Source organism: Mustela nigripes, chromosome 5 (assembly GCF_022355385.1).
Source record: "Mustela nigripes isolate SB6536 chromosome 5, MUSNIG.SB6536, whole genome shotgun sequence".
In the NCBI taxonomy this organism is placed as follows: Eukaryota; Metazoa; Chordata; class Mammalia; order Carnivora; family Mustelidae; genus Mustela; species Mustela nigripes.
In genome coordinates, this window is record NC_081561.1 from 78,712,058 (window position 1) to 78,724,537 (window position 12,480).

The 12,480-nt window shown below is 36.1% G+C and overlaps 1 protein-coding gene across 1 annotated transcript in view; it reads left to right on the top strand.

Annotated features, from left to right (window-relative positions):
• LAMA2 (laminin subunit alpha 2) overlaps positions 1–12,480 on the top strand; it is a 638,355-nt gene that overhangs the window by 389,445 nt on the left and 236,430 nt on the right. The window contains exons 20-21 of the mRNA XM_059400698.1: positions 3,818–3,924; positions 8,955–9,135. Coding sequence (XP_059256681.1) covers positions 3,818–3,924; positions 8,955–9,135 — 288 coding nt within the window. The remainder of the gene's footprint in view (positions 1–3,817; positions 3,925–8,954; positions 9,136–12,480) is intronic.

A 12,480-nucleotide genomic window follows, 5' to 3' on the forward strand; every position in this document is an offset into this window, starting at 1 on the left:
CATTCCCACCAACAGTGTGAGACGGTTCCCCTTTCTCCGCATCCTCATTAACATTTGTTGTTTCCTGTGTTGTTGATTTTAACCATTCTGACTGGTGTGAGGTGATATATCATTGTAGTTTTGATTTGTGCTTATCTGATGCTGAGTGTATTAAGAATCTTTTCATGTGTCTGTTAGCTATCTGGATGTCTTCTTTGGAAAAATGACTATTCATGTCTTCTGCCCATTTCTCAACTGGGTTAAGAAACTGGGTTATTTATTTTTGGGGGTATTGAATTTGATAAATTCTTTATAGACTTTGGATCTAACCCTTTATCAGATATATCATTTGCAAATATCTTTTCCTATTTCATAGGTTGCCTTTCAGTTTTGTCAATTGTTTCCTTCACTGTGCAGAAGCTATTTATATCTTGATGAGGTCCCTATAGTTCTTTTGTTTCCCTTGCCTCTGGAGATGTATCTAGTGAGAAGATGCTATGGCCAACATCAAAGAGATTCCTGTCTGTGTTGTCCTCGAAGATTTTGATGGTTTCATGTCTCAGTTTAGGTCTTTCATCCTTTTTTAATTTATTTTTGTGTATGGTGTGAGAAAGTGGCCCCATTTCATTTTTCTGCATGTTTCTGTCTAGTTTCCCCAACACCATTTGTTGAAGAGACTGGCTTTTTTCCCTTGGATATTTTTTCCTGTTTTGTTGAAGATGAGTAAACCATATAGTTGTGGGTCCATTTCTGGGTTTCCTATTCTGTTCCATAGATCTGTGGATCTGTTCCAAAGATCAATGTGTCTATTTTTGTGCCAGTGCCATACCGTCTTGATGATTATTACAGCTTTATAATACAACTTGGAGTCCAGAATTGTGATGCTTCCAGCTTTGCTTTGCTTTTTTTAAGATGGCTTTGGCTCTTTGGGGTCTTTTGTGTTCCATAAAAATGTAAGGATTGTTTGTTTTAGCTCTGTGAAAAAAAAATATGCATTTAATGCAGTCCCAATCAAAATGCCATCAGCATGCTGGTGGCATTTTGATTGGGACTGCATTAAATGTATATATTTTTAGGCAGTGTATCTATTTTTTAATATATTTAGCTGTTCATTTTTTGCTATATTTAGCAATATTTGTTCTCTCATTCCATGAGCATGGAATGTTTTTCCATTCTTTGTGTCATCTTCAATTTCTTTCCTAAGAGTTTGATAGCGTTCAGAGTATAGATCTTTTACCTCTTTGGTTAGGTTTATTCCTAGGTATCTTTTGACTTAGGGTATAATTGTCAATGGGATTGATTCCTTGATTTCTCTTTCTGCCATTTCATTAGTGGTGTACAGAAATGCAACAGATTTCTGTACATTGATTTTGTATCCTATAACTGCTTTTGTTATTTTATTTATTTTTATTTATTTATTTATTTATTTATTTATTTATTTGACAGAGATTACAAGTAGGCAGAGAGGCAGGCAGAGAGAGAGGGGGAAGCAGGCTCCCCACTGAGCAGAGAGCCTGATGTGGGGCTCAATCCCAGGACCCTGGGATCATGACCTGAGCCGAAGACAGAGGCTTTAAACCCACTGAGCCACCCAGGCGCCCCCTGCTCTTGTTATTTCTAAGATGATATCAATTTATGGTAAATTTAATCCTATATTCTTCATTCTAAGAAAAAAATAACTTCTAGATTATGTGGAATCTTAAAAATTGAACTATAGTATATATGAGATTCACATAAAGAAATTAAAATTATATTTTAAAAGGAAGTATGGGGAAAGATGGCAGCTACACTTGTAGTGAACATAGTATAATGTATAAACTTGTTGAACTACTACAGTGTTCACCTGAAACTAATGTAACATTGCATGTCAACTACTCTCATTTAAAAAAAAATTAATTTAAAAAAGAAATTTAAAGTATATTCAACATTTCTACTATCAAATGAAATAGATATTTACAGAAAATATTGTGTTAGCTTTTTCTCACATCCCTGCTATTGAGTATGCTTTAGCGATTATTCCCTAGGGAAAATCACAGCTGCTGCTAAGGCCAGTCCCTCAATGGGTACCAAATTTGTATCAAGTTAGCAGAAACTGAAGGCAAAATTGCTGGGAGAAAAATTCAGCCATTTTTAGGAAAGCAGTAAAACTAAGCCCAACCTTGAGTCAGATGAACAGGAAAATAGCATAGGCCAATGGAATAGCTATTTATAATGTATTTTTAAGTTGTGCTCAAAATCAAAGTATCCAGAGACATGAGGCATTGCACAAAATTTACCAAAACCACCTATGAATATTCTAAATTCCTGTGTCGTCTCCCCTTGTGTCAGTGCGTTTATAGGTACCACTGAAAATACACTTGTAGGTACAGAGTGAGCCATTAATTATGTTCTGTTTGTGAAAATACCATTTAATTTTTAGACCGATTTATTATATATCTCAGAATAGCATCAAACAACTTCATAACACAGAAATGACAAAAGAGTACTTAAACCAAATGTATTGAAAATAGTATATAAGTTGCAAAACAAAGTGACTTTTAAAAATTATAATGGTATTTTCCTAATAGACTTAACACAGTGTTTTCATCTTATACTCTTTTTAACTGGATATATTTGACATATAACATTGTGTAAATCTAAGGTATACACATGTAACTTTGATATACCTATATATTACAATATTACAATATGATTGCCACTGTAGCAATATTTATTCTATTACACAATATATACAATATACACAATATTGTCTATATTCCTTATACTGTGTATTAGAGCACTATAGCTTATTTACTACTTATTATTTACTACTTGCAAGTGTGAACCCTTAAACAATAGCAGTTTTATGCCCCACCATCCATCCCTTGGTAAACTACCATTTTATTACCTGTTCTTTATGGGTTTGATTTTTTTTCAGATTTCATGTATAGGTGGTATCATGCAGTAGCTGGCTTTCTTTGTCTGACTTATTTCACTTAGTATAATGTGGTCAAGGTCCATCCATGTTGTTGAAAATGGCAGAATATTCTTCTTTGTCGAGACTGAATAATGCTCCATTTATATACACCATACATTTTTCTTTTTTTTTTTTAATCCTTTCATCCTTGATGGACATTATTTCCAGATCTTGACTATTGTAAATAGTACTGCAGTAAACATGAGAGTGTATATATCTCTTTGAAATTCTGTTTTCATTTCCTTTAAGTGTACATCCTGTAGTAGGATTGCTGGATTGTATGGTATTTCTAGCTTGAATTTTTTAAGGAAACTCCACCTTGTTTTCCCAAGTGGTTGGACCAATTTACATTCCCACCAACAGTGTGCAAGAGTACCCTTTTCATCACATTCTTGCCAGCATCTGTTGTTTCTTGTCTTCTTGATAACAGCCATTCTAATAGGTATCGGGTGATATCTCATTGTGGTGTTGATTTGCATTTTTTTGGCGGTTAGTGATGTTGAATCTCTTTTCCTGTGTCTGCTGGCCACGTTGATGTCCTCTTTGGAAAAAAGATCTGCTTAGTTCCTCTGTCTTACATACTTTTCTAATCTTAAAGGTGTGTGTGTTTGTTCATATATGTGTGTCTACATACACACACAATAGATATAAAATAATACAGATTATATAACATTTATAAATTCACTCTCAAAATTGGGATAATAATGATTACAGTAATGTTTTAACAACATATTATATGCCAGGCATTATGATATAGCTTTACATGTATCATCATCAAAACTCAATTCCAGCATTACCATCTGGGGGATATTATTATTTAGTAAGCTTCTTAATACTCCAGGAAGTGTTTTCCCAACCACAGATCACTCTTGTTTTTTGCAGCTTGTCGCTGTCATGTCAACAGCTCCTTCTCTGAGCGTTGTGATGCCAGGACGGGACAGTGTGAGTGCAAACCTAACATGCAGGGACGGCGGTGTGATGAGTGTAAGGTAAGGAGCAGGAGCTGATGAAGAATCACTTCCTCCTGGAAAATGTTCATGAGGCTTCAACGATGTGCGTAGTAAATATATGGAGAGAGGAGTTCAGGATCATGCAATTCTATATGTACCAGCACTGGGATCATCGAAAGGTTTTTTCCAAAATAGAAAAAAAAATCGCTGAACTTTAGCTTTTGACTTCAATGTATCTTTCCTTGGCAGTGAATATGTGGAGTATTTGTGCAATTCAGATGTTTTTGAAACAAATAGCGCATCATGTTAGTCCCAGTCTATGGTGAGTAAAACACTCTTTGCTCTTATGCTGGCAGAAGGAAATGCATCACACCCTTTGTTTTTAGCAAATTCTACTTAACTGAAATTTCCAGTAGAGAAGCTAATCCACATATTTTTAGAGACATTGTTTTTTCTAAAAGGAAATAAAAGACATTGTTTTTTCTAAAAGGAAATAAAAGCAACAAATATGTTGCTCTCTGTTCTTGAACATATCACCCTGCCTTCCGGATGGCAAGCACCTTCAATCCCTCCACGAGGGTGACGGAGCCACACTACCTCTTTCTTATAAATATGTATTTTGGTGATAAATGCTGTTCAACAAAACAAGCACTTCTCAGATGGCAAAGTGGCCTCTCTGTAGGCAGTTTGAGAATATCATCTGCGTCAATCTCTTGAATAATATCAAATGCTCTTTTGTTCCTTTGTTTCTATTTTCTGTTGGCTTTTAAAGCCCAGTATGTGGTGGGAGCCAGAGAAGCAATTCTGTGTGCTATGTGACTGCAATCCCGTTGGCTCTGTGACGCCGTGGTGTGATGGGACAGGAAGATGTGCCTGTAAATCTGGCTTCGTAGGGCGACAGTGCCACCTCAGCATGCAGGCACAGCGGCAGGAGGAGCGGTCACAGAGAGCGCAGCGGGTGCTGGGGCCTCCTCAGAGGTGGGCTGTCAGCAGCTCCAGCGGGTGCCCTCGGGGAGCCTATCGGGCCCCCGCTCCGGTAATCCCCGAGGCAGTGCATGGCTCATGCCTCCGCATGTCGTGTTCTGTGTGCTGCAGCGGACCTTCCCCGATGGCCTTGTTCCCAGTCGTGGTTGCTCAGTGTGCCAGCTGTAAATGTAAACACTAGGCAGTTCCTGCTTCCAGCCTTGCCTTTGGAAGGAGCTATATTGGTGTATTTTTTTAAAATATTTTATTTATTTATTTGACAGAGAGATCACAAGTAGGCAGAGAGGCAGGCGGGGGCGGGGGGGGGGGGGGGAGCAGGCTCCCTGACAAGCAGAGAGCCCAATGCGGGACTCTATCCCAGGTCCCTGAGATCATGACCTGAGACGAAAGCAGAGGCTTTAACCCACTGAGCCACCCACGCACCCCTATTGGTGTATTTTTAAAAGTATATTCAAGTTTCATAAAAGTCCCAACTAACCATGGATCTGGAGAAATGAAAGCTTATTTGTAGAAGCCTATGATCTTAGAAGTGGGAGGACTTGCAGGCATCATTTGGAGCAAATTGACTTCTATGAATGAACAAATGAAGGGATATCTAGCAGAGAAAGTGATTTTCCCAAGAAAATGTAGCCCACTGCTCTGTTATTCTGGTAACATTTCATCATAATTGATGGCTTTGAGACTTTTCCACATCATAAGTTTGCCCATAGTTACCACAAGTCACACATTTTCACATCCTACAAATATACCACATACATAAAGTAAGGAAGCATGTTTTCTACTACAGAAGTTTAGCACCCCACCGCCCCCATCTTAAAAGGCAAAAGAAAGCAAATACTGAAAGGAAGAGAGAAAGGGAGGAAGGGGAGGGAAAGGAGGAGGAAGGAGGAAAACTAGGTCCAGGACCCTGCTGCAGAGTTACAGGACACAAGACCTGCCAGAGAAGAATGACAGCCTGTAGGGGGAGCAGTAGGTAACGGATAGAAGAAGGTGAGAGTAATGGAAAAAGCAAAGGAATAGAAAAGGGGGAAAAAAACCACATTATTTTTAGGTTCTTTGTTGATATTTTAAGAACACTAGTTCTGACACCAGACTGCCTCAGGTCCAATCCCAGTCTTACCACATCCTAGCTGTAAGACTGTTCCTTCCCTCTTTCTGTACACAAACCCATTGTGTAGGGTTTTTGTCAGTTGGATCCTTCAAGAAGCAGATGTGAAGAGATTTGGGGAGGAAATGCCTATAAAAGATGAAGGAGGAGAGAGCATGACGAGCAGGGAGACTTCTGTGGTGCAGGCCAGATGGAAGTGAAAGAAGAAAAGGAAGGATTCTTCCAAAATGCCAAATGCTTGCCTGGCCGAAGGGGAGTGCCCGAGCACCCTTTAGCCATTAGAGAGGCATCCTGGATTGGGCAGGAAGGCTCTAGTAATTTATTGTCATCAGTCTTTGACTGGGAGAAGCATGTCCTGGGGTGAGCTCTCCAGTGGATCCACAAGAGAAAAACTGGAGGATGTCAGCCCACCGTGTTCCCACTGCCGATTAAATTACTTGACCTTTCTGGGCCTCAGTTTCCTCACTCTGTTGAAAGGTGATGGAAATAACTACTTCCCGGGATTGTCTGGAGGATTAAATGAATTCATGTTTGCAAAGGGCTTCAGAACACTGCTTGGCACCCAGCAGGCGCAATACATAAGTGCTCATTGTCATTATTACCCCAAGTGAAAATAATTTCTGGGAGACCATCAGACTTCTCATTGACACTGGGTAGGGACTGTTTCTCATTAATCTCGGTTACTGACTAGGAACGTCTACTTTTTTAATTTGTTTACTACAAAAATTTTCCCTAGTCTCTGAATTAAATTTTTGTACATTAAATTCATTAAAATTTTGTTGATGAAATTTGTTTCTATAGTGTAACTTAGCTCTTCAAAGTTACATTATTTAAATATTTGAAAAGTATGGTAGAGATATTTTTTCTTACTTTTTTTACATAATGAACTTTGAAATTTTCTTAATAACTATGACTTGAAAGTTTATTTAATACTGTATAGATATATCCATTAAAGATATATAGATATGCCAAGTGAAAAAAAATTTAAGAAATAAAGATGAACTTAACGTATTTTCTCTACAATTCAGATATCTAAGTTAAGAAAATTTAGGAAATATATGCAAAATACTTTGCATAAGAAATGCAAATATATTTATGATTTGAATTTTTAAAAACAATTTTAATGTAGTATGTTCTAGTCTTTTTTTCTATGTACATATGTTTCTAGTTGTGTGTGCCTGAATGGTATGTGTGTCGTTAGAGGTATATAATTGGAATAAAAGTGTGTATATAATTTTGTATTCTGCTTTTTGAAATTTTGCATAATGCTATGTCCTAAGCATATTCCTCTCATTAAAACTGTTTCAAAACAGGATTTTAATGTTGGCATATTATTTTATGGCATGAATGCTATAAATTTAATTTAATTCATTCAACTTTCTAACACTGAGAAGTTACTCTCATAAATAATACTGTAATGGGCATGCTCATACTTTAACCCATTTTCTCAATTTCTGATTATTTCTCTAGGTCAGGTATAATATTATAAATAAAAAGCATATATGTCTTAATCTTTCCTTATATAGTGAAATTTAATTTCAAAATTGTATGTTAAGCCATTTGTTACAACTGATACTTTCTTCATTTATTTTTTAAATTTTGTTTCAGTATCAGTAGAGTTAACATATAGTGTTACATTAGTTTCAGGTGTACAATATAGTGATTCCACAAACACACTTTCTTCTTCAATAATATGATGACATCTGAATTTGAACTGGAAATAAAAATAAAGCCAGCAGTAAATACAAAGATTAAATGATTATTAAACTCTATCAACCCATTTTATACTTAAAAACCAAAACTGTTCTTAGCTATACTCATTTTAAGAGAGTAATTTTCAGTGTGATTTTGTTTTCTAGAACTGTTTTTCATACTGTTAACAATAATGGCAAGAATATATAATGAGCCTTATTTGTTTCTCTTTGGGTGGCTCCCATTATATAGCAAGATTTATTCATACCAGGAAGTAACTGTTAAGTCTAATAATCCCAAATAGGAATTATTTTTTTACAAAGAAGTAATTACCAAGACTAATTTCCCAGATTAAAATACCATAATAATGTGACACACTTCATATTTTAAAATACAACCCTGTTGTACTTTAAGTAGGATATGCACTTTCCATTTTTCTAGTAGAGGTAATTTTTAATCCATCCACACTTTCTAACATCGTCACTATAGGTCAGATAACATGTACTTCAAGCCAAAGCTGGTAATGAAAACCGATCATAGAAAGTTATTTGTTATGCAAGATAAGAGATATGCCTAAGAATAACTCAACAGAGAATAAAAGTTTTCTTTCATCTACCTAATCTGGTGCTTTGATGTGTGCCCTCTCAAATCAATTTTAGTTGTTAAAATGAAACCCTAGAACCTAGATGTTCGTAAACCAATTATTTTGTCAGCATAGGCATAAATCTCTAAGTTATATCTATAATGTAAGCCCTAGAATGATAATTAGAAGTATTTATGGAGAGATGACAAAAATTAGATCAAATATTAGAGGAAAAACATTAATTTTAACTGTAGGCTTCTGGTCAATAATATCGAAAACATTTTTAACAAGCAGAAGGAGTTCATAAGGTCTCAAATTAATCAATTCAGATTATTAGGAATGAAACAAGTAAATGTTTCACTTAAAATATAAGTAACACCCCCTAGATTAGTTCCCCACATTGCTGTTAAAATCTTGGAAAATATAGGAAAGACTGGTGAAAACATAGCCGACAGGAAGGATAGTTTACCCTAATTCTGCTATAAACTCTGATAAAATTTTAAAATAATCATACTCTTCTTTTTGGATTTTGTAGAAAAGGATCCATTAGTCAAATTACAACCTCATTGTCCTAACATCAGTGAAGAACCTCAACAATCCATAGGTTCCTCTTTCCTACCTTACGTTTTCGTGTTGTGCATCTTGTTTCATAATGAGTTAATTAATTTAAGTTTAATTTTTCTCTTTCCTTTTCTATGCCAGCCTGAAACCTTTGGCCTACAATCGGGGAGGGGGTGTGTTCCCTGCAATTGCAATTCTTTTGGGTCGAAATCATTCGACTGTGAAGAAAGCGGTCAGTGTTGGTGCCAACCTGGAGTGACAGGAAAGAAATGTGACCGCTGTGCTCGTGGCTATTTCAACTTCCAAGAAGGAGGCTGCACAGGTCTGTAAATAAAACTAAGCCCTACGCGTTCATTCTCTGGTTTTGGCATTTTGGCAACTGTAGCAATTCATTCTTCTGCATTCCCAGAGTTGAAAGCAAAGGCACCTTGACAACAAATACATGATCCAAAATATTTAAACTAATAAGTAATGTATATTTATTTTAAATAAGCTAAAAGTATATTGCAGTGTGAAACATTGCCCTATAAATAACAGCTTGCAAGTACTCAGAAAATCCATCAGCAGGTCTCAATTCTGCTGTATGCCTCCCTGTCTGTGACCGCCAGTCACTCACTCAACGGCTGCTATAGCCTAAAAGTCAAATATTCAGTTTTTCTTTTGCCAGCGTTCTCTTAGTTTAAACTTCACTCTCAAGTTAATGCAGTTCAATGTTCCCTTTCCCTATTGCAAAACTGTTACAAGGATCAGAGAAGTGAATACCATTTTCAGGTACAAAAAATACATTTTCATCTACTTTCATGTTCCTTGAAATCTATGATGGTCCAAGAAAGAAACAAATTAGTGCTAGGTATTTGCTAGTTCTTGGGGAAATGCAAGAAGATTTGTAACCATGATTTCCCACAAGAAGTGTTCTCATGTTCTTCCCACAAATCATGAATTAAGAAAATAGGAATTAGCATACTACGGATGAAAGTGAAGATTGAACATTAACCTTGATTTATATGCCACTAATTTGGAATTGACTCTTATTCCAACATTCACTAGGTTTCACCTTTGCCCACTAAACTCACTGATTCAACACTGATGATACTCCTCTCAGTACCATGATAAATGCATGGTAAGATTTTAAAAACATTATTGACCATTGTAGCAAATTAATGTAAGAAGTGGCAGGAGTAATATCTCACATTGTTTTATATTTTATTTTATTTTTTTTAGATTTTATTTATTTATTTGACAGAGAGAGAGAGTGAGAGATCACAAGCAGGCAGAGAGGCAGGCAAAGAGAGTGGAGGAAGCAGGCTCCCCACTGAACAAAGAGCCTGATGTGGGGCTCCATCCTAGGACCTTGAGACCATGACCTAAGCTGAAGGCAGAGGCTTAGCCCACTGAGCCACCCAGGCACCCCTTTTGAATTGTTTTTAAAACCATACCTTTTGGATATTCTCAACCACTTTCAATATATACTTTGTATCATAAAGATAAGCCATTATGTTATTCTGAAAGTTATAACTGTAGATCTTCTAAGAATCTATATATGATCTCTAAGTCAATATCTGTATATACTAGAAATTAAAATGCTGTATTTTAAAATATATTGTTCTTTTTTTAAAGATTTTGTTTATTTATTTATTTGAGAGAGAGAGCCTGAGCAGGAGGAGGAGCAGAGGGGAAAGAAAATGGGGAGAGGGGAGAATCTCAAGCAGCCTCTGAGCTGAGCACAGAGCCTGAGGCAGGGCTCAATCCCAGGGCTCTGAGACCACAACCCTAGCTGAATCCAAGAGTTGGACCCCCAACCAACTGAGCCAACCAGGCGCCCCTAAAATTTACTGTTCTTTAAATCCAACTCTTACTAACGAGTTCAGTTAATGTGATTTAATGTAATGATACCCTGCATTCAAATACATTCACTACCAGAAACTGTAAGACAGAGAACATTATCCAAAATCATGAAATGGGGATAACATTAAAAATGCAAACTTAGTAGCATTCAAATCCAGAGAAATAAGATAGAAAATAGCCCCAAACAGACAGGATAGCATTCTGGTTGAAGATATGACTTCCACCAAATAGCTTGGATTGGTTTAGTGGCTCCCTGGGTAACTAGTTATGTGACCTCAGCTGAGTGACTGGGTCCTGCTGTCTCTCTACAAAATTCATCTATTTAATCAAGAAAACAATGACATCTAGCTCATGCTTTGTTTGTTTGTTTTTTTGTTGTTGTTGTTGTTGTTTTTTAGAATTAGTTGAGTTAATGGCTTTAAAATATGTAGAGTACTGCCTGGCATGTAGGCATCATGTAAGTGTTTATCACTATTATGATTATTATCAGTATTTAATAGTATTCTGAATTGTGGCAAACATTCTGTTTGGGCAGGGAAAAACTAGCTAATCATTCAAATCTTCTCCCTACTAAGTTTTATGATTCCTCTGAGGAACTGCTTAAAGAATTTCTTTTTGCTGGTAATGAATAGAACCGTCCCAAGACTTTTTTTAGCACATAAATTTGAACATAATGTTAACTATTTTTCTTCTTGATAAATGGTATATACAAACTAAGTCCTTTGGCATGAAATAATCAACAACAATAATAATAACAAAAACAACAGCTAACCTTTATTTGGTGTTTATGTCCAGTATTATACTAAACATTTTTCACAGCTGATATAGAATGCTGTGAACAATGATAATTGTGATCCCTTAAAAACTGAACTTACGGGGCGCCTGGGTGGCTCAGTGGTTTGGGCTGCTGCCTTCAGCTCAGGTCATGATCTCAGGGTCCTGGGATAGAGCCCCGCATCGGGCTCTCTGCTCCGCAGGAAGCCTGCTTCCCTCTCTCTCTCTCTCTCTCTCTCTCTCTCTGCCTGCCTCTCTGCCTACTTGTGATCTCTGTCTGTCAAATAAATAAATAAAATCTTAAAAAAAAAAAACTGAACTTACTCAAATATTCTAAATGTATTTCATTTAAAGATTTAATCATCATATAATCAATGCAAAGGTTTCTTAAAATATTCGTTTCTTCTGTCTTAAACCGAGAATCTATGGTATTTCTCCCTTTCACTTCAGTTTGAAACACTGCACTAAAACATACTTACTGAGTCAACTGTAGCTAATAAGTGGCATACAATGCTCATCTTAGGTGAGTGTAAAGCGCTTCTGAAACAATTTTTTTCAAATCTTAGTTTTGCATTCTTTGAAAATTTGTACTCTTCATATCACATAGCTAAGAAAATGAAAAATCTATTGAAAAGAACAGGCTGGTGGTAAACAAAACTCAAAAATATCTTCATATACACACACAAGCACACACACACACATAACTCATCTGTTTTAAATTTTTACAATATCCTGATGTATGGCAATTATAACTATATACCTGATACACTGAGTTTCAGAGGGCTGTTGCGCTTACTGGTTTTTATTGCAAAAGAGAGTCATCAGCAGGAAGGAAATATTAATCTATACAGCATAGAAAAATTACTTTTTAACTTAGAATAACTATAGAAACAAAAATTTAAACTTTATAGTATCTAGATACAGTTAGCATAGAATCTGATATTCCATTTCTTTCTTTCTTTAAACTTAGTTGAAAAACCAAGAATATGTTACTTTTTGAAATTATTAAAAACAATACCATATAATTTTATTGATCAACTGTTCTGTG